Source organism: Diceros bicornis, chromosome 18, assembly GCF_020826845.1.
Source record: "Diceros bicornis minor isolate mBicDic1 chromosome 18, mDicBic1.mat.cur, whole genome shotgun sequence".
Taxonomy (NCBI): Eukaryota; Metazoa; Chordata; class Mammalia; order Perissodactyla; family Rhinocerotidae; genus Diceros; species Diceros bicornis.
The window spans coordinates 38,432,773-38,460,611 of record NC_080757.1 but is presented as its reverse complement, the minus strand read 5'-3'; the positions used below and the strand labels follow the sequence as shown (position 1 = coordinate 38,460,611).

Below are 27,839 nucleotides of genomic sequence, written 5' to 3'. Positions count from 1 at the left end.
CCACATAACTTTGCGCAGGTGTGTTGAGGCACCTTTGTGCCGGCACCTGGCAGAGGGGCTGACCACAGGAAGAAACCCCAGCCGAGGCCCCTGGTGCATAGCTGCAGCTTCCCAGGAGGGGGCGCCACTTCACAAATTCTCCCAAAGTCCCTTCCAAAGCCCTTGGCTCAACCCCAGCCGCCTGCCGCCAAAGGCCAATCCTCTTGGCCTCCTGCCAAGGTCAGCGTGTGGGTGCCCCGCAGACAGGCCAGCCCTGTCAGAAGGGCCAGCCACAGTTTTGGCACAGGGGCACCTCATTCTGTAATGAGACACCCCCCCACCCCCCGACCTCCAGCAAGAAGCTGAGGTTGGCCTGGGGCTGACCTCTGTGCCAGAGCATGCCCAAGGCAGTCATAACGATAATAATAACAATTACTCTCATTCCTACAGCTATTATTGTTACTGCCAGACATGGTACACTAAGGACGCCAGGTGCTCTGTGAGCCACTGTCCGTGCATCTTTTCTTCACACCAAACCCTAGGTGGGGGTGTGCAAGGTGTACTCCTGTTAGCCCATGTGACAGAAGCGGGCACTGAGGCTCAGGGCGGGGAAGGAGGTCCCGGCAAGTGAGAGGCGGCCCTGGGCCCGCCCTGCCCTCCTCGCCCGGCTGGGGCTGGGCGGGGCCCTCACCTCGCCCTCGGCCCTGCTGTTCTCTCGGATCGCTCTGATCCAGCCCAGCATGTCATCCCGGTCCTCAGCCTGAAAGAGATATTCACAGAAGTCAGCGGTGGTCAGCCGGAACACGTGCCTCCTCTTGGTCTCGCTGTAGGAGATGTCCACCAGGCAGGAGCCGATGCAGACGGGCGCCGCCTCGTCCTCACCTGCGACGGCCGCCGCCGCCCCCCGCCGCCGCCGGCCCGGGCTCCCGCCGCTCCTTGCTCAGCGAGAGCGAGCGCGCCCGCAGCGCGGCGTACACCCGCTTCCACTGGCGCAGGCCGCCGCCCGCTTTCTGCAGGGAGACACGGGAGTGGGGAGAGACGGAGGGGGAGGGTGTGAGAGGCCAGGCCTGCCCTCCCCGCCCCCAGAGCCCTAGCGGGCCCTAGAAGCTGCAGACAGTGGACAGCAGTGGGGACCCCCACCCCACGGCCCACCAGGAGCCCCCTTGCTCCACCCCTGCCGGGACCTGGGGCAGCCTCCTGTCAACAGTCCCCCAGCTCTCTCAGCCCCTCGCCTGCCTGGACACCCCATCCATGTTTCTCAGTCCCCCCAGAGGGTCCCCAACCTTCTCTTTATTTTTTTTTTTATTTTATTTATTTAATTTTTTCCCCCAAAGCCCCAGTAGATAGTTGTATGTCACAGCTGCACATCCTTCTAGTTGCTGTACGTGGGACGCGGCCTCAACATGGCCAGAGAAGCGGTGAGTCGGTGCATGCTCAGGATCGGAACCCGAGCCACCAGCAGCGGAGTGCGCGCACTTAACCGCTAAGCCACGGGCCGGCCGCCAACCTTCTCTTTAAATACTAGCTAGCATCGACACTCATCTGGCGTTGGCAATGCCCCAGAGAACCAGCAGGACTCTGGGAGGGCAATCAGGCCTCCCAACCAGCGTGACCCACCTTCTAAAATCCTGGTAAAGCCATTTAGTCCACATATTGCTCCCCCTTCACAGCAAAACTGGTCAAGAGTTGTCAGAACACTTGCTCTCCCCACCTCTGTGCCTCTCACTCAAGACTCCACTCAGTATCCCCCTCCCTGGAAATCTCTCACAAGGTCACCCAGGCCCTCCATGTTGCCAAAGCCAGTAGTAGCTTCTTGGCCCTTCTCAGCCCTTTTCTTAACCTCTCAGTGGCATCTGACCCAGCTGGCCGCTCCTTCCCTCTCCAAACCCTTTCTTGGCATCGGGGACCCCACGGTCCCTGGTTTTCCTCCTAATTCCACTAGCTCCTTCTCAGTGTCCTCCACTGGTTTCTCTCTCCCCGACATCCTCTACACCAGCGGTTCTCAACCAGGTGACTCGCCCCCAGAGGACATTTGTCTGGAGACATTTCCGTTGTCACACCTGGGGAAGGGCTATGGCATCCAGTGGGTAGAAGCCAAGCATGCTGTTAAACATGCCCCGATGCCCAGGACAGCCCCCACAACAGAATCATCTGGCCCAAAATGTCCGTAGACCTGAGGCTGAGACCCTGCCCTGAAGGAAACAGAGTTCCAGAACTTTGTCCTGGGTCCCCCTCTCCCTGCATGCTCCCGCCATGGCGTCATCCATGCCCGAGGCTTCCAATCCCGTCTGTCTGCTGACAATGATCCCTAAATGTCTCGGCCCAGCATCTCCCCCGAGCCACAGTCCTGCACCCCACTGCCTGCTCAGGGTCTCCACTAGCATGTCCCACGGGCACTTCCCACGCTACTTGCTCACTGTGGGGCACCTGACTTTCACCATCAAACCCCCCACCCCCACCTTTTCCAGCTCAGTAAATCTACCCAGTTGCCCAGAAACCTGGGATTTGCCCTTGAACTCTTCCCTTATCCTCCCCCTCGACATCCAACCCACTAGGAAACCACGACTGTTCTGCTTCCAAAATATCACCCGTCTCCATCTCTCCTGCTACCACCTCGTCCACACCATCGACACCTCTTGCCTGGACAACTGCACAAACCTTCCCAGTCTCCACTGTCACCTCCTGGGACCCATTCTCCACCTGGCAGCTGCAGCCATCACTTAAAAATGTAGACGAGATCCTGTCTCTCCCCTGCTGAGCACCCCTCATGGGTTCCCATGGCCCTGGAATCGAATCTAAGCTCTTTGTGATCTGGTCCCTGCCTCTCTCCCGCCTCCTTCTTCCTCACTATCTCAAGCCACAGGGAACTTCTCCGGGGAACAAGCCAAGCCTTGCCTTTCTCTGGGCCTTTGCACTTGCTGTTCCTTCTGCCCAGAGCCCCTTCTCTCCCTTCTTCGTCTGGATGCCCCCTGGCCCTTCAGGTCTGAGCTCAAATGTCACCAACATCAGCTCCTCCGCGAGGCCTTCTCTATTTTTTTTTCTGTAAAGGCAGCTCCGCCCTTCCTCCCGACTTAAAGGCCATCACCTCAGCTGTTCACTTTCCCTGAGTGCTGATGGTAAGCTGGGGGGGGGGGGGGCAGGCAGCTTGTCTGTCCTCTCACTTCCATATTCCAGGGCCTAGAGCCACACTGGCACAGGGTAAGTGCTTGGCAGTATTTACTGAATAAATGAATTAACCATCCTTGGAGCACCCCGAGGGCAGGGGCTCCATCACCCCCATCAGACCAAGGGCTCCGTTCCTCCGGCCAGTGGCCCACCTCCTACTCCACACCCAGCACGAGCCTCTGCCCTCAGAGCAAAGGAGACGAGGATGCTCCATGGCTAGAGGTGAACACAGCCGTGTCTGCCGCGAGCCCCACCCACCGCCACAGCCCTGCTGGCCTCGGGCACAGACATTCAGAGCAGGAGACAGCAGGGCCCTTGAGGAGAAGCTTAGTGTCAGAGTGAGGTGGTGACAAGGGTGCCCCTTTGAGACTGAACCAGCTAGGTGACCTTGGACATGTCAAGCCCCCTCCCCTGGCATCAGTGTTCCCTGTTGGTAAAACGAGAGGTGAACTGGCTGGTCTCCAAGGTTGCATCAGCTCAAATGCCAGGTCTGTGGCTGCAGGGACGTATCACACACACCCACCCACCCCCCCCGGAGGATTGTCTCCTCCAGAGACAATCAATGGTCTCTGAAAGAGGCTGAGCGGTGGGGGGGTGGGCAGGACAGGCTGGACTTGCTGCAACAGACATCTGGCTGGCAATCAGGAACCCAGACAGAACATCAGGACCCCAGACAGACCAAGGGCGTGAAGCTGGCTGGCCGGCATCTCTCCTAACTACCAGGGTACGGCACCAAGGGAACAAGTGAAATCGGGTTTTGACCGGAGTGGGAGTGGAAGCCCCTGTCCTCCAGAGCTGATCCGTGAGCAGCAAGGGGCCGGCTCCTCTCCCTGCCCAGGAGACATTGCAGCTGGGCTGCCAGGGGCCACCCAGAGCTGGGGGACAGGCTACCTGGCAGGTGGGAGGGAGCCAGCAGTTCTCACAGGCCTCAGAGTGGCTCAAACGTGGCGCTGGAAGGTTTGTGCATGCCTGGCTCCCCTTCCTCCACTCACACAGCTGGCCCCTGCTGCCCCTCCTAGGGCGCCCCTCCTGGTTTACTGCCACCTTGCTGGCTCTCCTCCTTGGCCTCCGTCCCCCACTTCCTCTCAAGGCGCAGCTGGTCTCTTGCCTTCTCCCTAGGTGCTCACACCCCCGTGGCTGCAGGTGTCCGTGTACCCTGATGGACAAATGCCCTCTGTCCCTAGGACACCTCCACCAGGGTATGTCCCAGGGCCCTCAGACTCCATGGGACCCCGAAGAAACCTCTTGGCTTCCTCTCCCCAAACCTCCTCCTCAGTGCCCTGTGGCTCAGGGGAGGGTCCCACCACCCATCACCCCCACAGCCCAAGCCCCAGGAACCAGCGTCACCTCCTCCATCCTCACTCATCTCGCAGCCATCCGCAAGCCCAGGCCTTCCTTCTCTTTGAATCTCTCTAAATTGTCCCCACGCCACGACCTTGGTCAGGGCCCCCACCCTCGCTCACCTGGACAACAGCAGTGGCGTTGACTCCTGCTGTCCCCGATGCAACACTGGCCTCCTGGGTCACGCACCTCCCACCCCCATTTAAATCCTGCAACACTTGCCCTGAGCAACAATGCCCGGCATGCGGCGGCAGGCGCCCGACTCCCCACCTTGGCTTCCATCTCCTGCTCTGGCTCCCAGCCTCCCAGCACCCCTCCCCACCTTTCTCCCAAACTGTACAGGAGGGCATCCCCCCGTCAGACCCCTCCTTTCCCTCCCTGTCTTGTGGATTCCCACACACCCTTCATGTCTCAGCCTTCGAGACGCCCTCTCCTGCCCTGCTGACGTTAGAGTCACCTACCCTGTGCTGTGCCCTCACCCCCCATCATAACAGTCATGTGCTGGTAACTGTCATACAACATGTGTTTCTCTGCTCATCACGAGCCCCAGCAGGGCAGGACTGGCCTGGCTCCCCACCACTAAATCCCCAGACCCTCAACCGAAAACGGGAGCAGAGTGGGCCCTTCGTCCTTGTCTGCGGACTGGCTGAGGGCACGGAGGAGTGCCAGCACTGCCTGGACCGCACATCTCACTTCACCTCACACCGGCCCTCGGAGTAGAAGAACACTGTCCCCATCTGACAGATCAGAAAAGCGAGGCTCAGCAGTTAAGGGGGTTGCCCAAAGCCAGACGCTTGATAAGTGGCTGGGCAAGGGCTCCAAGTCTGTCTGACCTCAAAGCTTATGTTCTCCCAGGTCCAAGACCCCTAGAAGGCAGGGTGGAAAATTCAGATAACAGCAGTAAGCAGAAGAATAGCAGCTCCCCCGAGCCAGGTGCTGGGTAAACCCTTAGATCATCTCATTGAATCCTCAGCAGCAGGCGTTCAAGCCAGGGACTATTATTAGCTCCATTTACAGACGAGGAAACTGAGTCATAGGCAGGTGAGTCACCAGGCTCCCCCAGTCCAGAGCCAAGCCCAGGTTTATGCGTACCGCTCTGCTCAGCTTTGCCAGGGCTGCCTGGAGGGACGGTAGTGGGGCTGCCTCTCCTCCCGCTTCCTCAGCCATGGCGCCGGCCTGGAACTGGAGGCTCATACTCCGTGGACCCGGGGGCCTCGCATTCTCCCCTTGAGATCCTGCTCATCCCCCCCACGCTGCCCCCCAGACCCAAGCCCCCTTCATCGCTCACCTGGGTCTCTGCAGTGGCTCTTAACTGGTCTTCTTGCCTCCAGTTTGGCTCCCCTCTAATTCACTGCCCAGGAAGCCAACTGGGTATTTTAAAGCTGTAACTCCCTCCTGAGAGAGGCCCCAGGGGCTTTCTGCTGCCCTTAGGGTAAAGACTAAAACCTTTGCTGGCCCTGAAAAGGCTGACCTCTGCTTTCTTTTTGGGCCTCAGTTCCCCTCCCCTGACCTTGCTACCTCATTTTGCATGAGGCCCTGTGGCCATTTTGGGGGTGATCTGTCAACCAAGGATCACTGTGGGATGGTTTTGTCAGAATTCCAAGCACAACTTCATCAGATCTATCCCACAGCAAAGACCACCTCTCTGGTTAACCTCTTTTTCATGAGTTCTTTAGGTCCCCTAGGAAGTTCTTCCTAGCATCTAACCTCTACTCCTCATGCTACAGCGTCAGCTGGTTCTCTGTGGCTCTAGAGGCTGTGGGGTGAGTGTAGAAACTGGAGAGGCCTGCTGGAGGCAGCTTCCATCCACCTCCATCCCATTCCTCCAGCCATCTTACCTTCCCCTTCTTGGTGAGGACCTGCTTATAATACAACCAGCCTTCTCTCCTGATATCGCTGAAGGCTGAGTCCGAGAGGTCAGAGGTTGAGTGTCGCTTAGAAGGGGCGTCAGCATCTTCGGAAGTGCCCCAGCTATCCAAGGACTGCAGTGAGACAACAGAGGGCAATTTAGGGTGGCTGCCACAGTGTCAGCATCTCAGGAACCCCATGGACCACTCACAGCCACACAGGCCTGGTGAGGCTCCGCCATGCTATGTGGCCTCATAGGCCTTGCTTGCCCTCTCTGAATCACTTGTGTTGAGAACATGAGACATATGTGATGGGGAAGCCAGAAAGGAGGAAAGGCTATGACCTGCAGACCGCATGCCTCGCCACGCTAGAAACGCCAATCTGGAACCTCCCTTAACTTTATAGACTTGAAGGAATTAAGGAAACAGAGGAAATGATTATGTCAACATGAAGTTAAATAAACAGTGGAAGTGGAAACATCAACAAAGACTGAGTTAGTGGAGCAGGTATTCATGTCCACAAGGAGTTAAACAGAGGAAGTGATAGTGTCAACAGGACTCCAGCAACAGAGGGGACATGTCAAGGGAGAGTTAAGTAAGCAGAGGAAGTGATAAAGAATAAGCCAGGTGACAATATCATTCAAGGTGTTAAATGAACCCAAGATATGAAGGGTTTGAAATCAAGATGGCTTTTCCAGTCGGTCCATAACCAAAAAGAGTAAGGCCATTTCAGAACCGACCCTATGTCTCCCCAGGTCCTGAGGCTGCAAACTCTAGCCTCTCCATCACTGTCAACCTTACATCCCCCCTGTGCCTTGAAGACACCATGCAAATACTGGCCAAGTGCCGCCCCGTGCAGGCGCTGTTTTGGGTACCCTAGGGATCAAGCAAATGAACTCCCCGCCCTCAGGGCTTACGTTCTAGCGGGGGCGACAGGCAAGGAAGGAGAGAGATCATTCATTGTCTAACGTGAGAAAAACACGAAGTGGAGAAGGGAGGCGTGAAATGCCAGGAGTGAGGGCTGAAATTTCCAGGAGGTCCTAAAATGACCTGAAGAAAGTAAAAAGTGGGTCATGTGGCTCTGGGAGGGCATTCTAGATGGAGGGAGAACAAGCACAAAGGCCTCGGGTGGGAGGTAAGTGATGACAGAGCCCACGGGAGAGGGTGGGTCACGTGGCTGACACAAGGGTGAGGGGGTGCAGGGAGGAACGGGGAGACAGGAGCTGGAGTAGCTCCTTTCGGATCACAGAAGCCCCAGGCCCGGAACCCTCTGCCAAGGCTGGGCCCCCCACAGCCCTCCAACACCCTCACTAGCACACACTTCCCACTCACCCCATCAGTGAAGAAGCTTCGGAGCATCCGCAGGCTGGGGACTCGGTTTGGCAGGCGCCTAGGGAGCGAGGACCGAGGGTGAGGGATGTGAGAAGCACAGCCTGGACCTCTCCGCAGGCCCCAAGGCTCAGAGGCCTTCCAGGGAGGGAGCACTCTGCCCGGTCTGTAGAGGGCCCCGGGGCCAAAAGCCCCCCCCAGAACTGAGGGAGCGGTCGCCCAAGGTGGTTGTGACAGCCCCTCCCCCAGTGCAGACAAGGCCTTACCGCAGAGCCCTGCCCTCGTCCCGGAAGGTGTTGAGCCCATCATCGCAGGACTTGGAGCGTTCCGTGGTGATGGCCAGCAAGTAGGAGGAGCGCCGGCCGGCCTTGATGCTGCCTGCAAACCACCCACATTGGGTCCCAGGCTCAGCAAGGCAGCAGGGTGCGGGCTTTCCCAAACCCTCCCGTCCGGGCAAGGCCAGGAGCTGACTCTCCCCATGGTGCTCCAGGAAGAGCAGAAGCCAGTTGAAAGTGGCCAGACATCAAGCAGCAGGCCCAATAAGACCCCTAGGGACCGGGCAGCAAGGGAGCAGGTAGGGCTGGGGGTGCGGGGAGCACTCACTGCAGTCCTGGGAGTAATGATGGCGGCCAAGGGCAAAGGTGAAGGTTGGGGAGGACGGGCTGGTGCCCAGGACGGGGGCCGAGTTCATGGCGCTGGAGACCACAGCAGAAGCAGGGACATGCTTGGCTTGGAGGTCAATGCTGGGGCTGGTGGGCTCATCTGCACAAGCAGAGGGTGGTGGGTGAAGGCAGCAGAAGGCTGACCCTGCCTTCCCCCACCCCCAGCCTCACCTCCGGACCCAGACCACATCCCCAAGGCCCCGCAAGCTCTCCAGGGCCCTGCTGGCAACATGCCCACTGCCAAGGGTGATCGACCCACCAGACTGTGGTCGTGGAGGCTCAGCCCCGGCCTCCCCCATCACACTCAGGGCACCCAGCACGCAGGAGTGGGGTTGAGCCACCCTCCTTAGACCTGGCTCCTGAGGGCAAGGCCTGTGTCTCCCCCCAAACACTGAAAGCTCTCTGAGGGCATGGATTTTGTCTCCTCCATCCTTCTGAGGGCAAGGACTATGTTTCCCCCACCAGACTGGGAGCTTCTTGAGGACAGACCATCTCCCCCATCAGTTGGGGGCTCCTTGAGGATGGGTGCCATGTCTCCCTCTCAGACTGGGAGTACCCTGAAACTAGACCTTACCTCCCCTGTCAGACTGAGAGCTTACTAAGAAAAAAGGCTGTGTCTGCCCTCTCAGACTGAAGGCTGGCTGGGTGCGGCCAGGGCTGTGCCTCCACTCCCTAGCCCAGGCCTCTTCTTCACTCCCATGGCTTCCCTAGGGCAAGCTCACCACTCTCAGTTCCAGGTACCACCTCTCAGCTCCTGGCTCCCAGTCCCATGATCTTGCATCCTGGTCTTTCTCCCAAGCCCTAGACCCAGCCCAGCCCATCCTGCTCCCTCCTGGGTGCTTCTTATTCAGCAAACCCTAAACCTTTTCCTGCCCCACTCCCTCCCATTCCCAATATGGAGGTGAGGCACCACCCTCTGGCTAGGCCAGAAATCTGGGTATCACTCAACCTCTCCACTCGCTCACCTCTCCCTTATCCAACATCTGTTCTAAAGACAGCAAGTCTTCAGTATTCCCTCTGCTCTCAGGATAAAGTCCAAACTCCCCAGCAACTGACAAGACCCCTCTGGATCTGTCCCAAAGACCTGGAAGGGCATCCTGCCTCTTGCACTTCAGAGACTTTGCATATTCTATTCTCTCTCCCTGAACATTCTTCCCCTGACTAACTCCTTCAAATCTTAGCCGAAATCTTTCTCCAAGATTCTCTCCTTGGCCACCATGCCCTCCAGTCTAGGCCGTATAGCTCTTCTCTGTCTCCTAGAGATCCCTGTACTCTTATCACACACCCATTCCACGGGATTGTTCTTGCCTGATCATCCATCCCCCTGTTGGACCATACACTCCAGGAGAGCAGAGAGCCCAGCACAGTGGCTAACACAGATATCTGTTGGATGGAGGGTGGATAGAAGGAACAAAGAGTGAAAGGAACAAAGGAAAGAAAGAATGGAAGGATGAAAGGAAGGGTGAAAGGAAAGAATAATGGAAAAACGCAAGGAAGGAAGGAAGAAACCAACAAAGGAAAGAGTGAGGGGGGAAGGGAGGGAAAGAGGGTAGAAGAATAGATGAATGAGTAGATGGATGGAAGAAAGTATGGAGGGAGGAAAGAAAGGAGCCAGGAGAAACAGAGAGGACAGGAAGGAAGGAAGGAAGGAAGGAAGGAAGGAAGGAAGGAAGGAAGGAAGGGGGACGAGAAGATAGCTGGCAGGGTAAATGAATGGTAGGAAGGATGGTGGAAGAATGGAAGAGAGGACAGAAGGATGAAGGGATGGATGGATGGATGGGGGGATGGATGGATAGATGGATGGGGGGATGGATGGGTGGATGGATGGATGGGGGGATGAATGGATGGATGGGTAGATGAATGGACAGATGGATAGACAGACAGAGAAACAGGTTGATCCCATCAACACCCAACCCAGAGTTTTGCTCACAGTGACAGGTGGGTGGAGTACGACAGGGCACAGACGACCAAGTCTACTGAGATAGCCACCTGCACCATCACTCACCGATGAAGGGAATGGAAGCCAGAGAGTCTTCAGTAGTAGTCAAAGGGGCCACTTTCCTGCCTAGGCGTTCCCCTCGCCCACTGGCCTCTGGCTCTGGGGACTCTTCCCCAAACCCAAGGTTCATCTGTCTTGCAGGGGGCAGCTGGACCTTGCGGCCCGTCGGAGGCTTCTGCCTCAGGACCACATCGTCACGGCGATCCTCAGCGGGAGGCTCCAGGGCCCGAGTGCTGGGTTCTGGTCGGACAACCCTGGGTGGTTCGGAGGCTTCCGGTGGGAATGGTGCAGGGGACTGGGCCAAGTTGAAGGTGGGCAGCCCCCCAAAGGGTGAGTCCCGGAAGGAGAGTGCGTGCAGGAGGCCAGTCCGGCGCTGGAATGATGGGCTGTAGCTCCGGTACCCGATGTACCCGATGTCGTCCAGGCCCTGCAGGCCAGTTGAGGCTGGAGCCTGGGGCCCGGGCAGGTCCCTGGGTGGGCAGGCAGGTGTGCGGGCAGACGGACGCTGGGAAGCCCAGCCACAGCGCTCGAAGCGGGGTGACACCAGGGCCCCTGGCCCCAGCGCCTCAGCTGAGCGGGTGGCCCGGCTCAGGTAGTCGTCTGAGCGAGCTCGGTGCCAGCCCTCCTGGCCTAGCTGGCTCAAGGCACCCTGGGAGGTGGAGCAGGGCCATGGGCGGTGGGCAGTCACGTCCTCCAAACGGTCCTGGGAGGCACTGCGGGCCCGGGGGGGCATGGTGGGGCACTGTCTCTCCCCCGCCCTGCGGGGTACCTGGTTCGACAGCCACTGTGACAAGGCCTGTTGGCACTCCAGTCTGCTGGGGGGTACCCGGCTGCCAGGCTCCGGGAAGGCACGGGGCGTCCGGGACTCCACAGGAAGGCGGGGGAAGGCACCAGGGCTGGGGCGGGGCTGGCTCATCCCCAAGGAAGGGTTGTCCGGATGGGTGCGGGTGGCTGATGGGACTCGGGGCCCCGGGTCGCTCCAGGCAGCGGGACTCCGGGGGTCACTGGGTAGCGCTGAGAGGGGCTCAGGCACCATAGTGGCCCAGGTGGAGACCCGGGCTGGCGGGGCGTAGGTCTTCCGGGGGTAGCAGAGTGGGGGTGGCTCTGGGATGCTCCGGGCCTCTCCAGAATACGGCTCGTTCCCCTTCAGGTAGGCGTCCTGGGAGTAGGCCTGGTCGGGGACACAAGGCAGGTGAGCAGGGCCAAACAGGCCCCAGAGGGCAATGTTACAGCAGGCCTGGGAAACCAAGGACCCCAGAGAAGGGGACTGAAGGAGAGGACCAACCAGGGGGAGCCCTGAGTGGGTGGGGTGGGAGGGCACACTCCAGAGAGACGGGGGAGGACAAAGACATAAGAGGCCTCTGAGAGTCACACTCACACACACTCACTCAAGAGAGAGCCAGGATTTCTCTAAGACTTACGACAAGGACTGCCTTTAGCCACAAACATTCCAACATCTGTTTTCTGGGATCCTGCCCCCATGCTGGCCTCAGCCGCCTCCCTGCTTCCTCATGTCCGAGGGAGCCCACAGGCCCTCGGGCAGAGCTGGGAAACCCCACCAGAGACCAGTCAAGGTGGCAGATGACAGGGAAGGAAGCTGGCTAAGGGGTGTGTCCAGGGTGGGGTGGGCTGGGGATGAGTGGGGGCTGGGAGAGCCCAGCTGTCCCTGCTTCCCTTGGATGGGGAGCCGGGGGCCTGGCTCCTGGGCCACTGGGGTGAGAAGGAACTTGTCTACCTCCTGCTCCCTCTGGGCCAGGCTTTGGGGAGGGGACAGATTGGCCGAGGGGCCTTGGGCCACCTTCTGCCACCCCAGGCCTGGAATTTGGCTCTGGGAGCTGAGGCTGACGCTGCATTGCTGAGGAGTGACAGGGCCGGTGCCCAGGACCGGCCAAAAAAGGAGGTGGCCCCCAGGGACAGCGGCCTTGTGGCCCTGGCCCAGCCTGGCCTTTATGGGCTCCCAGGGGCCCATCTAAGGGAGAAGCATCAAGAGGTGGGATGATGAAACCAAACAGACACACACACACACACACACACACACACACCACCCCACCCCACCCACAAGGAGACACAGGAAAATACACACCCTGAGACACACTCACACACACATAGCAAAACACAATGAGACACACACACACACAAATAACTACATCTCCAGTCCCAGGCACACACATCATGTGATGAAGATGAGCTAAACCACACCCTGCACACTCAGCCCCCTTCGGACTCACACACACGGGACCAGGGACACTCACATACCTCTCCCTCCTGCCATCCTGCCGGCTCCCAGGGCTCCCCACATCAAGGCGGTGGCGGCAGCATCCTGGCCCGCCTCCGCCCTCCCCCTGCCCCCAGCTAACCCCCACTGACCACTGTGCCAGCCCTGGCCTCCGTGGCCCCCAGTCTGCCCTCCCCGCAGCTGCCCTCAGCCCCCACCGGCTCTCTCGGCGGGTGGGAGGAGGAGGGAGGGGAGGATGGGTGTGGAGGGGCCTCGCCGCGTCGGCGGTGGCGTCAGCAGCTGCCGCGGCCCCATTGGCCTCCAGCCTTGGCTCCCAACCACAGGAATGCCTGGGCCCCACCCTCCGGCCGGCGCGGACTGGGGGGCAGCGTAGGCTCCCAGATGCTGACATCTGGGGCTGTCTGCCCACCCGAGCCTGGGTAGCAGAGCTCCAGGTGCTGCCCTCCTCACCCCTTGTCCCCCTCCAGCTGGAGAGCCGGGATGCCCTCCTGTCAGCCCCCCATAGCCTCGCCTCAGCTTGGGGGGAGGTGTACGGGCAGGGCCTTTGAGATGGGAAGAGGGGGCCATCCACCTCTCCCGGTCCCCATCTTCACTCCCCCCTCCCCAGGAAGGGCAAGGGGACAATTGAAGTCAGGGGGTGGAGGTTCCCAGAGGGGCCTGGTGCCAAGCATGGCACTGTGATTACAGTGATTATGAGAGCACATCCAGGGCAGAAGCCAGTATGGCGGCTCCCAGGACCTCCCGGGCTTGGCCCTCAGCCCTCTCCTGGCGGGCAGTGACTTTGGGGGCAAGCAAGCTGGCATCTGGCTGGGAGCCATGAGACCGCAAAACTGGGCACTGGGCACAGAGGACTGCCCTGGGCTCTGGGTCAGGGCTGGAGGAAGGCACAGATGGCATGGGGGTGTGCGTGTGCACAGTGTGTGGGGTAAATGGGTACACATGTGAGTGCAGGGTATGCTGCGGGCAGTGTCTGCGGTGCCTGCCGTGCGTGGTGGGTGGAATGCTGGGTTCCAGGTGTGCTGGAGTGCCGTGGGGGAGGGGCAGTGGACTGCGCATCACAATCGTGTAAGTTTTGCTCCTTGTGATAGGCGTGAGCTCATGCACCTATGTCAGGCTAGAGTATGCTGTGATGTCTATGGGCACACGCATTGTGACAGGAGCGAGCGTTTATGCTGCCAGTGAGCGTTCGTGTGGTGGTGGTGAGAAGTCTGAGTGTGTGTGCTGTCACCCGCTGTGACATTGTGTCGTAGAGAACTGAGATGCTGAGGAGTGTCTTGTGCTGTTTTGACGTTTGTGGTGAACTGTGATGTGTGAGGGGGTATGTGTGGTAACAGGTGCCTGTGTGCAGCACTGAGGGGTTTGTGTGCTTCATGGCACGTGCCTGGTGTGGTGTGTCTGGTGCATTGTGTGTGTTTTATCACACATGCAGTGGATGGCGTGCTGGATGAAGGGTGGTGCTGCGGGGTTGTGCTGTGTGGTTGTGTATCTGGCATGTTCTTTTGTGTATTGAGTGGTGTGTCGTGTGAACGGGAGTACACGACAGGAGGGTGGGGTGGGATGGGATGGGGTGTGCTCTGTGTGTGTGTGGACACATCTACAGGAGACACGCTCACTCGGGGCCAGGCGGGGGGCGTGCAGGGAACAGGCATCTCACGGGAGCCAACAAGAACGTGCCAGTCTGGCATGGCCCGCTGGGCCACCCTCCTTCCAGATACCCTGGCAGGAATCCTGCCTGCCAAGGCCAGCGCCTCCCCCTCCCCCAGCACAGAGCAGCCCTGAATGAGGCAACAACCAGCCCCAGCCCAGGGAGGGGCCTGGCATCCAGATGGGGCAATGCCGGCTGGTGCTGCCCCCTACACTCTCTTCTCTGCCTCCCAGAGGGGCCAACACAGGAGGGAGACCCAAGAAGAGGGGCTGGATCCTACACCCCAGGCCCCAGGGGCCCTCCACCTCATACAGCAGGGCAGGACTCACCAGCTGGAGGATGTCCTCGTCCTTGGACATGATGGAGAGCTCCAGGATATCATCGCTACAGAGACAGGGCAGGGGGTCAGGCCAGGCTGAGGCAACAGGGTCTGGGAGAACAGGGAGCCTGGTTGCCAAGGCAGCCCCAGGACCAAGGGGGTGGGGTGTGCAGGGATTCAGTGAGCAGGCTGGGAGCTGTTATGGGAGAAGGGAGGCAGGGGATGCTCACCTATTCTGGATCAGAGCTATGACCTGGGAGTAGGTCTTCCCAATGACACTCTCCCCATTCACCTTCACCAGCCGGTCTCCTGGGGACAAGGGTCAGGGCCACGTGTGAGCAGGCCAAGGGGTGTCAATGGCCCCACCTAAGAACCCCTGTACCAGGTATGGACGACAGCAGAGGAGCAGGAGCCTCCCCAACACTCGGGTCCAAGAATCCCATCCTAACCAGAGGGTAGGGAGAAGAGATCCAGAGAGGTGCGATGAACCAGGTAACTGGGACAGCTCACCTGTGCGAAGCCCCGCCCTATGGGCAGGGCCATCATCCTTCACATTCTTGACAAAGATGGTATCCATGGGCTCCAAGCGGTGCCGGGGGGAGGGTCCTGGTGAGCATCAGCCAGGTTAGCTGGGGGTGGCTGCTGAAGGTCACACCCACGCACAGCTACACACACAGAGGACACACACTCAGAGAATGACTGCACTCACACAGACACAAACACAGACCCACACATCCACAGGGACGTGATGCACAGGATCAGACAAGAGGACACACTCCTGTGGACAAAAACCTACACGGACACACAGTCGCTCCTTAAAGGCCTCTTGCATCCAGCACCGTGCTAGAAAGACTAAAAAGGGTGGATAGACATGGTCCTTGCCCTTCCAGAGCTCACTGTCTAGTGGGGCAGACATGTGCGTGTGCTCAGACACAGACACACGCATACACACACACACACACACACACACACACGAGTCACAAGACAAAGGAAAGGGTGCCATACAAGAGGCCAGTATCAAGTCCTGAAGACACATGGCAGGGAGAGACAGCCACACACACAGAGAATGTCCACACCCACAGACCCCGGGGGAGCCACAGAGAGGCGCTGAAGCTCATAGGCACCCAACGCCCACACCAGCCACCTCACTCCCTTCCCCAGGGTCGGGGGATCTCCGAGCAGAGGTCTGAGGATCCCAGGATGGACAACCACCCCCTGATGACATCACGTTATAACCCAGCAATACTCCTCGCTGCTAACAGTCTCCCTCAGGGAAATGGCCTGTTATAGGTCAGATGGCTCCTCCCGTACCACAGGCCTCTGCAACGGGGACTCAGGAAGACAGTGTCCCCGTGGCTGCCCAGTAGAAGCCCCAGTGGCAGAGAAGGAAGGCTGTTGCTTCAAGGAGTTGTGCCTTGAAAACCCTGGGGAGCCTGGGTGCCAGAAGGGGCCCTTTGGGATAGCAAGGGTGACAGCCAGGGGAGTGGGGTTCACATTTGAAAAGAGAAAGACCTCAAGGTCCCCCATACGCCCAACAGAACCCCAGTGTCTCTATCCCCAAGGACAGCCCATGATCAGCTACACCCTCCCACAAGCCCCCAGCCTGCGCCTCATCTAGGCTGGGAGTAACTCCAGAGCAGGGGCCAGGTCTTAGAAACCCATTGCTCCCCAGAGCACCACCCCCAGTGTGGAATAGACAGGCCCAAAGGGAGATAAATGTGAGAAAAGAAAGGGAGGAGAGAGAGAGGGCGCAGATGTCCAGAGTGGGCACAGAGAAGAGCCAGGATGGGAACAGCAGTCGAGGGTGGGGGCACAGCAAAATCCAGGCCCACTTGGGGGAGGGGGAGAAACAGAAGCTGGAGGATGAGTCCCGCTCAGCCCCAGTCCCTAGTGTCCACCCCCCACCACTCCTTACCTCCTCCTCGGCCTCCATTCTCTTCCTCCTGCATGGGACAGAGAGGCGGGTGTGGGCCACCTGGGCGGGCCCCTTCAAGCTCCGCACCCAGCAGCCTCCTCTCTTATCTTCCTTCAACTAGCCCAGCCCGGAGGGGGCAGGAGGGGTGTCGACAGGGACTTCAAGTCCCAGGCAACGTTCCCTGGTAGCATGAGCCCTCTCTCATGCCTGCTGATCCCATTGTCTGAAAGCCCCCAATCCAAGGGGGGACCCATGACTCCATCCCTTGGGGAGCTCGAAGCCCAACGGAGGAGATACCAAACACACCAACCCACGGAGGGGACCCAGGCAGACACAGATAACCAGCATGACAACTGCAAACAGTGGCTATCAGCTCTTAAGAGAATAGGAAGGGAAGGCCTGATTAGTGTCCCCCTGGGGGAGGGGATTTTAAAGCAAGTTTCAGGATGGCTAGGAGAAGGCATTCTCGGTGAGGGGATGGAGTGCGCAGGCGCCTGGTGGCAGAAAAAGGCAAGCATATCTAGGACTGATCAGTTGAGCTGAAGGAGAAAGTCAACACCAGCAAGTGACAGAAGTCAGACTAAAGCTTTCAGGTTTGAAAAGGAAGAAAGAGGGAGCCACTGAAGGTTTCTGAGTGGGAGAGAGTGGATGTGAAAACACCAATGAGGGAAGAGGATTCTAGCCTCTAGGTGCAGGGCTCAGAAATGGAGTCGAGGAGACCCAGTAAGGAGGCCTCCGGGATCATCCTGGTGAGTGAAGGGGGAAGGGCACTAGATTTGGGAGGAAATAGAAACGAAGGAAAGGAGAAGGTCAGAGAGATAGGACGGGCCAGCAGGATATGGCATTTTAGAGCTGGATCGGACCTTTGGCGTCATCTTGTCTAACCCTCTCCACAGATCATCCGTTTACAGGTGACAGGGCATGACTTGTCCAGGGCCACTCAGAGACTCAGTAGCAGAGCCAGGGCTGGAACCCAGGACTCTGGCACCCTGGCCAGCACAGGAAGGCCGCTGGGCACTGCTGGAGAGCAGTCCCTCTGCCCTGCTCTCCCATGTGGGGTGCATGCCCGCTGATGTGAGCTGACAGTGCGGCGAGCGGGTGGCAGAGGCAGACAGATGCATTTAGAGATGCATTTAGACGGCTGAGCTGCCTGAAGGCTCCCTGCCCTGGGCAGGTTCTGGAAAGGGGATGGGACCTGTCCCTGGTTGGCCCTACCCTGGGGTCTTCCAGTGCCCCACGTGAGCGAGGTCTCTCTGAGACAGGTCCACCACCCAGCCTAGAGCACTCAGGATGATTCTGCCCCGGTCAACCCTCAGCAGGGTCCCCTGAGAGAAGGTGGCAGGGGCCGGGAAGGAGGGGCATTCTAGGGAAGGAGGGAAGGAAGAGGTTCCAGGGAACGAGGGGCTGGTGTCCTTGGGCATCAGGGGTGGGGCAGCGCCCCTCCCACACACCGTCAGCCCGGTGCACACTCCTAAGCACAGCTGCAGCCAATGAGGATAGTTTATGCAGGCGCCCCAGATTCAGACATGGACACGAGAGGTGCACAGTGGCACGTGCACATGACGTGTATTTAGACACCTATATGCACACGTCTAGATATATATGACCAGCATACTACGCCCGCACATGTGCACACAAAGAGAGGAGTGCAAGCACCCGGACACAGGCACTGAAACCCAATGCCTTGGTTCTCTGGCAGGTAGGACCAAGCTCCGCAAGGGAGAGTCTCCCAACAGCTGTGCAGCCTAGTCCCAGCCCTGGGGGAAGGGGAGAAATGGGTTCATGGACTCCAAAATATATTTGTCTCCTCCCCTGCTGGGAGAGAGGTGGGGGAAGGGGGCAGGGCCCTCCTGGTTCCTGCCCAGGGCCCCCTCACTTCTTCCTGCATGCCTGCTTCACTGTCAGGGACCCCCTCCCCCCAGCCCACACTGTGGGTTGAGCTGAGCAGCCCTGGTGCCCGCACCCAGATAACTTTGACATTTATATTAGGGCTGGAAGGGCCCTTGAGGGTCAAGTAGATAAATGCCCTCAGGTTACAGCAGGAGAAATGGAGCCCAGAGAGGGGAGAGACCACCCCAAGATCCACAGTGAGCTAGGAGTAGTCCCAGCACTAGAACCCAGGTCTTCTTCATCCTGGCCCACGGCTCTTTCCAGTGGGCCTGGGGCACACTGGGAGGGGTCCCAGAGGTGTTAGGATGGACTCCCTGAGAGCTCAGGCTGCGGACCAGGCAGCAAACTCAGCTCAGAAGCGGCCAGTGGACAAGGGGTCCCAGGAACTCCATCTCTCCGAAAAGGCTGTTCGCCTTCCAGAAGCCAAGAGTCTGGGGGTATAGGTGAGCATCCTGGCTCCCCCACCTCTACGTTCCTTGCCCTGAACCAGCCACCCGGTGCCCTTCTCCTGAGAAGACCAAGCCCAGAGCAGTTAGGGGGCTTGTCCACGATCACACAACACAAATGACCCGGCCAGGGCTGCCCTTGCCTCTGTGACCTCCTCCCCAGGCCACAGAAGGACCGTGGAGGTGACAGCGCAAAGGACTCTCCCCCCCCCGCCATTCACGCTTCCTCAGGACAGGCCAGGGCAGTGGTGAGGTGGGCGTACCTTCAGGCTGCAGTGCACAGCTGACTCGGGCGGGTACACAATGAAGTGGCGCAGGGTGAAGCCAAAGCCATCCTGGAGACTCTTGTGCAGCAGCAGCGTCCTCGGTCCCTGCCAGGGGAGGGGGCGCCCAGGAGAGCACCCATCTCTCGGGCCCAGGGGCAGCTGCAGGAGCACAGAGAGACGGGGTTGAGTGGCCATGTGGCCACACTCCCGAGTCTGCACAGTGCCTCCGGCAGCCCAGAGAACCCGAGGGGGACTGGAATGGTCCTGGAGTCCACGGGTCCCGGGGCTCCAGGCACCCTCCTCTGCCCCTGACCGCCTCCTCACCCCTTCCTTCTTCTCCCGCCCTCATCAGCCCGATAGCTTCTTCCTTCCTTCTTTCCCCTCAATCACACACAGACACATGCACACAGTGCACACCGCAGACAGACAGACACACACATGCACAGACAGACTGGCACACACAAGCATCCTTCAGGAGCAGCAGGAACAAGTGGGGGACTAAGAGCCACGAGGGAGCAGACTGGACATCAGACAACTGAAGGGACTTCCTGAGGCTCAGAGCCCAGACCCAGAGGCCTGGCTGCTTCACGGGAACTGAGTGGGGATCCGGGTGGGTGTGGGGGAGACACTCTGCTGCCCACTGGCCGACCTGCTGGAATACTTGGGATTCCCCAGGATGACACGGCAGAGGGTGTCTGAAGACAAGGGTTTGGGGGCACACAGGTCTGTTTCTGGGGCAACAGGAAGAAGAAGATGGACAGTGCCTGAGAGAGGGCTCCCTTCAGGTCCCCTGATCAGACACAGAGGGAAAGTGGGTGACAGGAGGGTGTCAGAGAGATGTGTGCACAGGGAGGCAGATGGCAGACTGGAGAAGATGGGAGCCGAGGGCAGGCTGCCTAGTGAAAAGCATCGAGGCCACCCCTTGGGGTTCTTCAACCCGCACCCAACCTCACACAGCCTAACCTATCTGTTGCCCCTAATCCAAACCCCTCAGAGGGCAAGAAGCCCCCCTACCCCACCCTCGACAGTCCTCAACCCCCTCACTCCTCCTTGGCACCAGGCAGGAGCCTTCAGCTGCAGGAAGAAAGGTGGGGCTGGGTGCAGAGGGAGGAGGCCCACCAGTTCTGGGGTGAGGAGCTCCCGCTTCACTATTAAGGCTCCCTTTCCCCCCGTCTAACAGCTGGAGAAAGCTCCAATTTGCCACTCAAAGGTCCTGATACTAGGAAGTCCCCTCATGTATCCATCCACCCTCCTGCTCACATGTCCAGTGGAAGGGAGCCGGCCCTGTGCCCAGCCCTGTGCTAGGGACTTCTGCATGGGATGTGAGGCTTGGGGGAGGGCGTGTATCCTCAAATCTCAGAAGATTAAAGAAAAATGTGACAGAGGCAATAGGCGTGCTTCATACAGTCCCAGAGGACACAGCCGGTGGATGATACAAGGCAGCTGAGCGAAGCTCCGGGCCAGGGAGACCATTCTAATCAATGTATCTGGAAAACTACCCGGATGAGGTTGTGAGCTCTCTGTCCTTGCAAGGGTCTCAGCAAAAGCTGAATAACCCCCAGTCCAGGAAGCTTTAGCTGGGGTTCCACTTCAGGCTGGAGGACAAGTGATGGCCCCTCAGCTCCTTCCACTTGTGGCTTTAGCCTGGACTTTCCCACTGAACCCCACACCCCTGTGGGGGTCTGATGAGCCCAGAAGGGAAAATTCTCTGGGAATTCTGCTGAGGTCTGAAATCCCCTGGATTTCCTATTTCTGCTGACCTGGCAAGGAACTGATCAGGGAGAGAAGAGGGCCTCAGGGGACCCTCCACTGCCCCCTCTTACAGAAGCCCTTGCTCCTCCCCAGTGCGGGCTGCCTCCCCTGCATGCCCTCCACTGGGGCTCAGAGCTGAGGCTGTTTGCAGGGCCCATTGTTTTGCTGGTGTCCTGGATTAAGGTTTAAGCCACCAGCTGCCCCAGTGATGAGAAGTGGCTGGGACAGGTCCCCGCATGCCCCCCACCCCACCCCTCCTCCAGAGCACATCCTGCCTGGAGCTGCCAGCTGCCTGGGGGTGCCACTCCCTGGGGGCCTGCCTCTAATCCAGGGCAGTGGGCATGCCATCTCTCAGGCTCCCTCCTCACCCAGGCACCAATGCGGCCTCCTCTCTTATCCCTGCCTCTCCCTTTCTTCTTTTCCTCCCTTCCAGTCTCCCTTCCCCCACCCCTTCCAACTAGGCTCCTGAGAATGGCAGTGTGGCAAAACCCCTGCCACAGCTACCACGCCTGAAGAGGAGACACCACAGCCCCCATCAACAGCCAGATCTGGCAACTCCCCTGTGGGAATTTCTTCCTTCGGTTTAACCTCAATCCTTCACGCTATTATACATGCACGTCTCCTCTTTTCCCCTTCGACCTGGGACAACACTGGGTCTTTGCTCTCATCTTGAGGGGGAGGGAGGTGACAGACACAGAAACAGAGAAGGAGCCAGCAATGAGGATCAGAAAGGTGATTAGACTGGGAAGGGGTACAGCTCACACACATCCCCAACTCTGCTCTCCGAGGTAGGCACAGAAACAAGGGGATGGAAAGGGAGAGGCTCTGGGGACACAGAGACATCACTGATTAACACCCTCGTGGCCCAGATCTATTTCCAAACACTCCCATCCTCATGTTAGAAAAAAAAGAGACATCCAGAAATACCAACTGATGGTGGAGAAGGGCAGACGGCCCCAGGGCCACAAATTAGACAGAATAGACACGAGGTGGGTTGGAGACACAGGAACTAGAACCCAGGAGTTCTGCTCCTCCCCCAGGAGCATAAAGAGGTCATTGCAGGGAGCACTGCGTTCATGCTGGGCATGGTGCCCACTGTGACTCACACCCTACCAGCCCGGTCGATCCCGGACATCAGAAACACTGTCCCCAACCCCCCTCTCCAGCCCTGTCAGTCCTCACCCTGAGATCCCTCACTACCTGCTGGGGCCCATTCCGCCACCTCAGCCTCCTTTGCCCACCAGAAAACCTTTGTGTGCCCCTGAAGCCAGGTTCCCTACCAGGGGGAGGACAGGGTGGTGCTCACCGCTCCATTTAGTGGTACCCCTGCCTGCCTCTGGCTCAGGGACCCTGCCAGCCCAAACTCCCCAGGATCCTAGATGCCCCAGCATTTCTTCAAACAACCTGGTCCCCTCCATCCTTCTACTGCCTGTAAACCTAGAGGCTTGAACCCACTGGAGGCCACCACCCAGACTGGGGGTTGTCATCCAGGACCCCTGGAAAAGCGCTCAGCCCCAATCCTGCCACCGTCACCCGCATCTCTCCGGCTCCTCACTCCTCACTCACTCCCTACTCCGGGGCATCCGTCCCGGATGCAGGGCGCACTCAGCTCAAAGATCGCAAGGAGTTAGTGGCCCAGTCCCACCCACCCCGGACGAGGCCTGCCCGGGCTTCTGCCCCGGCCACCGGCCCCGCCAGCCCCGCGGCGCTCACCCTGGCTCGGCGCGACCCGGGCGCGCGGCGGTCGCAGTGGCCGAGGCAGGGCAGCCAGAGGCAGCGCGGCTCCGGGGCACTGCAGTCCACGCCGACGGCGCGCTCCCAGCGCCAGCCCCCGGCCCCCGCGCGCTCCACGCGCCACATGGCGCTGCCCACGAGCGCGGCGGCCATCGGGGGCCCCCGGGCCCGGCCGCCGCCCCGGCCCCAGCGTGCCGCGGGCCCGGCTTCCGGAGCGGGGCGCGCCGCGCGGGGGCCCGCTGCCGCTCCTCGGCGCCCGGCGGGCGGCGTCCTAGGTCCCCCAGACGGCCGGCGGACCCTAGGGGTCCCCGCCCGCCCCCCAGAGCCGCGGGCGCGGGGCCCAGGGGCCCCGAGGGGACGGCCGGCCCGCGCGGACGGCGGCAGGACGGCTGGAGCGGCTCCGCGCCTCCCGCACCTCCCGGCTGAAGGCGCCCGAGCCTGGACACTCCGGCGAGTCGCGCAGGGCAGACGCCTCCCCCTCCGGGGCGGCCCCAGTCCGCGGCCGCCCGGATCCCACACTCACACACACCCACACACAGGAGGCACTATACAGCGCCCCCGCACAGTCATACACCGCACACCTTGTACAGGCACACACGCATACACACACCCTCCCACTCACACAACACTCACTGTACCCCGGCCAGCACGCAGTGTACTCCTTCCAGTACACTCGAGCATCCAGCTTCACGCCCCAGAGAAACATACACTCACATGTGTACACATGCTCCTCACATAGATGCACACACATAAACATACACGCTACCCACCCTCTACAGGTTCGAAACACACACACACACATCCATGCACCCCACACCCTCCCATCCACACACACACACACACACACACACACACTCACCCTCTGTCCACATACCCCAGAGAAACACACTCACATAAACACACTATTCCCCTCACACATACATTGTGTGTTGACACCCTGCCATGAGTATATGGTCCACACACCCCACAGAGACACATTTGCAAGCATACTCACTGTGCCCCTAAAAGCACACCAGACCCCCCCCACATACCCACCCATACATTCTACACATACCCCACAGACACCCACACACCCCACGAAGGCAGAGAGAAGACGTGCACACCACTGCCCAGCACACGCACTCCGTGCATTGATGCCGTGCCCCTCAGGTCACACACACACACACACACACACACACACACACACAATGACGGGCACAGAGAGCAGCACTCACTCTCATCACACCCCACCCTAGAGTTATGCTATACCCTAAGGCTGCAGGTGGAGTCCCCACCACCACCTGTGGGGAAGCATGACCAACCCTCTCCCCCAGGACCCCCTGCCCATTAGCTCTACCCAGAGGGGCTCACCAAGCTGACAATGGGTTCCAAGCTGGCCCCCACCCCACCCCCAGCATGTGAGTCAGACAGGAAGCCCATGTTGATGGCAGACCCTGCCCTCCTCCCCTTCCTGGCTCTCTCTTCCCAGGCCCCTTCCCGGGTGGGGCCGGCAGAGGCCTTGGCTAGTAGGTGTGTAATCTCCGTCACCGCCACTTCTATCCCACTTGACTGTTCACAAACAGTGTGCTTCTCACCACGGCCACACTGTGGCCTGGGGCCGCTGCTATGACCCAATTTTCAGAGAACGAAACTGAAGCCCAAGATCACCCAGCTTGTGATGGCAGCGCTGGGACGCCAAGCCCAGACCCCCTCACTCCAACCTGGATCTTATACCCCAGTTCTAGCCAGCGGCCAGGAAAGAGAGCTGGGGTGGAGGGGAGCAGCCCCAGCCCAGCCCTACTCCCAAATCTGGGAGTCCAGGGAGGAAGAGTCACAGGGTTGGGACCTTTCAGGGCAGCCACCGGAGGGAGAACTGAGCAGACGAGTCAGCTTCCCCTTCCTTCCCCATCCCATCACCTGCTGTCCACAGCAAGGACAGCACTCTGGTGGATCGTGTGGGAGGGAAGGCAGGGAGATGGAGGGGCAGAGAGAGGGGAGGGGAGGCCTAAGGACAGAGCGAGGAGAAACAGAGGACCCTGGGGGTGGGCAGGATCGAGGGAGGGAGAAGGAAGGGGGAGAGGGAGGCGTGTGGGGGCCAGGGAGCGGTTTTGTTCTCCTGTTTCCTGTTTGTCGCTTGCTGGGCCCCCTGTGCAGGAGCTGGACCCCCACCCCCACCCTGGCGGAAGCCGGACGGGAAGAGTGAGGCTGCCACCAGCGCTGAGTCAGGAGGGCTTAGGGGCAGAGTGGGAAAGGACCACAGTCAGGGGGAGCAGAACCCATGGCATCTCCATCAGCACCCTCCCCCGCCCCTCAATCACTAGACAACCAAGGATTCTCTTCAAGTCCACTCCTGCCCTTGCCTGCTCGGGGCGCCTCCCTGTCACGCCCTCCAAACGCCAGACCCTCATAGACCAGCTGGAAGCACCACCAAGATGTCCTCAGCATGGCAGACTCTGCGTGCGGCCCCAAGCAGAGGGCAACGGCTTCGGGGATGTCCTCACTCAGAGTCTGGCCCGCTCTCCCAGCAAGCAGCCAGTAAGTCCTTCCAGCTGCCTAACTTCCTTTCCTCTTGCTGCAAGTCCAGTCCTTAGTTCTGAGGGAATGGAGTGACTCTGCCCTCCCATGCCCCAGGGAACATCTCATGGCCAACAGGTAATACGGTGTGTCTGGATCAAGAATCCATCTCCCTGGAAACTGCTGAGGGCTCTGGGGGCTACAGAGCCCACGGCTGCAGAGACCTGGGAAATGATAAGCCACATACGATGTCCATCTCCTGCCCTCTAACTTGGCAGGGGCGACAAGGCCTGGCCAAGGAGGTAACAGCCCTCTCCACCACAAACCCGCACCTTCCTCATCCCACCCCCCACCCCAGCTGCCTCTATAGGGACCTCAGGATGCACTATAGTAGGGCCTTGAATGTTTGCATAAATGATCCTCTAGGCCTGGGGAAACTCTTAGCCCCCTCCCCCATTTCCTCCGGGAAAGGAATGTGGGGTGGGCCCCAGAGGAGGGTGGTGGGGGAGGGGGCCAAGGGCTGGGAAATACCAGGCGTAGCTGAGATTCTATTCCAAGCCTTCCTGCCTAGTGTGAGTCGTCCTCCCCTGCACCCTCCCCAGCTTCCTCCCCCCAAATCAGGAATTACCCCGCTGAGCAGTCCGTCCCATCATCCTCTAGTTTGACCAGCTTGCAAAATCCATTCACCCTCATCTTCCTGAGGGTTCCAGGGCAGGACTTGGGGGCTGTACCCCAAGGGAAGGGCATCCAGACTTCTCTCCAAATGAGATAATCATCCTTTATTGTTTGAAAGCACTTTCACTTCATTTCATTTGACACTGACCCTAATAATTGGATATTCAGGGATTGTTTTTATACCCATTTTTCAGATGCAGAAACTGAGGCTCAAAGAGGATAAAGTGACTGGGTTAAGGCTTCACTTTTATTAGACTGGGACCAAATCCCAGGGTTCTAACGCCTAACTCAGATCTCTTTCCATCACCCTCTCATTTATGCTTTCAGCAACCAAGTCTTGATGCCTGCTGTGGGCCGGGTGCTGTGCAGGGGGCCGGGTCACCTTGGAGAATAAGACAAGTGCAGACCTTGCTCTCGAGGCACTTATAGTTCTACTAGTGCCTTTAGAGGTCCCCAAGTTCCAGATTCAGGCCCAATCCAGCTGCCTTCACCCCCACCAAGGAAGATCCCCCTCATAACAACAGAGCCCCTGTGTCAAGGTGTTCAGGGCATCTTCCTCTGGGAGGGGACAGTTTGTTTGAGGGAGGGGTCAGGGGCCTCCCAAGTTAGCCCTTGAACAAGAGGGTGGCCTGGGCTGGAGGAACAGAAGACCACAGGGGCAGCCTGACAATCAGGAACTGGGGAACGGGCGAGTGTCCTGGGACCAAGGGTCAGGGAATATGAGGAGGGAAACCGAAGGGTGTGTGGTTCAGGAAGTGAGAGAGAGGGGCCCAGGGTCAATTCGCCTGCTTTTCCTTCCTCTGGCTTGCTTAGCACCTCCTCCCAGAATGTAAGCCCCAGACCACGTGACAAACAATGCCCCCTCCCCAAGAGAATCATCTGGCATTTATGAAGCTCTAACCAGTCCCATACTCTCATCGCACACCACCAAACGTGGACCCATAACACCCACAACCTCACACACAGACAGAGCAAATCGCCCGCCAGTCCTGTCCGTCCCAGGCATGCAGGCAATGTGATACCGGAGGCATGCCCGCCGCGCCCACGCCTGGGCCCCTGACCCCTGTCTCCTGGCTCAAGGGCCGCCGCCCCCTCATCCGCCTCCACCCTTTGGCCCCATTCAGATGCCTGGTTCCCAGCACCACTGTGTGCAGTCCTGACGTGTCCCAACAGGCCAAGCCGATGAGCCGGCCAAGCAAGCCTGCGTCTCCCCAACACCCTCAATGGGCAGATAACCCTGCGTCACCGGGAACCTGCGCTCCGCTCTGTCTGGCCTGCGAGCAGGGGGCGGTTCAAAGGGTCTCTCCAGACCGTGTGCTCTCCCCTCCAGGGCCAATCTTGCCCTAAGCTGGGGTGGTTGGGGCTCTCCTCTCCCAACCCCCAGCTGGGCCAGAGCCAAGGAGGGCTGGGGGCGGGGAGGGGAGGGAACAGGGAGGTGGAAGCACTTTGATGCCACAAATCCCACTGCCAGCTCAAGGAGGGGCCAACGCAGTCCCAAGCAGCACAGAATCCCCTAGCTCTTCCGGTGCCAGCATGGCTCAGGGGTTAGCCACGGGCTCTGTGTCCTCTGGAGTCCATGACTTCTGGGTCTGAGTCCCGTCTCTACCACTTTCTGGCTGTGAGACTTCAGGCGAGTTACTTAACCTCTCTGAGCCTCAGTTCCTCACCAATAAAATGGGAATGATACTAATTTCCACCTCATAGGTTGTTGGGAGAATTAAGTAAATTAAAGAAAGTCCTTAGCACCAGCCCTGAGCACATAGTAGGGGGTCAATAAATGCAAGCTTTTTTTGTTTTGTTTTTTCTTTCAAAAAAATTTTTTTATTTATGATGAGAACTTTTAACATCTACTCTCTTAGCAATTTTCCAATATGCAATACAGTATTATTAACTATAGTCGCCATGCTGTTCAGTACATCCCCAGGATTTATTTATTTTATAACTGGAAGTTTGTACCTTTTGACACCTTCACCCATTTCGCCCACTCCCCCACCCCCTGCCTCTAGCAACCACCAATCTGTTCTCTGTATCTGTGAGCTTGGTTGTTTTTTTTTTTTCAGATTCCCCATAAAAGTGAGATCATTTGTCTCTCTCTGACTTATTTCACTTAGCATAATGCCCTCCAGGTCAATGCAAGCTGTTCGAT

The 27,839-nt window shown here is 59.0% G+C and overlaps 1 protein-coding gene across 1 annotated transcript in view; it reads right to left on the bottom strand.

Moving 5' to 3' along the window:
* The window catches only part of ARHGAP23 (Rho GTPase activating protein 23), a 70,012-nt gene that overhangs the window by 25,638 nt on the left and 16,535 nt on the right, over positions 1-27,839 (bottom strand). The window contains 12 exon segments of the mRNA XM_058560803.1: positions 671-883; positions 885-989; positions 6,324-6,467; positions 7,665-7,722; positions 7,928-8,039; positions 8,265-8,423; positions 10,329-11,493; positions 14,533-14,587; positions 14,753-14,831; positions 15,033-15,128; positions 16,438-16,465; positions 19,037-19,198. Coding sequence (XP_058416786.1) covers positions 671-883; positions 885-989; positions 6,324-6,467; positions 7,665-7,722; positions 7,928-8,039; positions 8,265-8,423; positions 10,329-11,493; positions 14,533-14,587; positions 14,753-14,831; positions 15,033-15,128; positions 16,438-16,465; positions 19,037-19,198 — 2,376 coding nt within the window.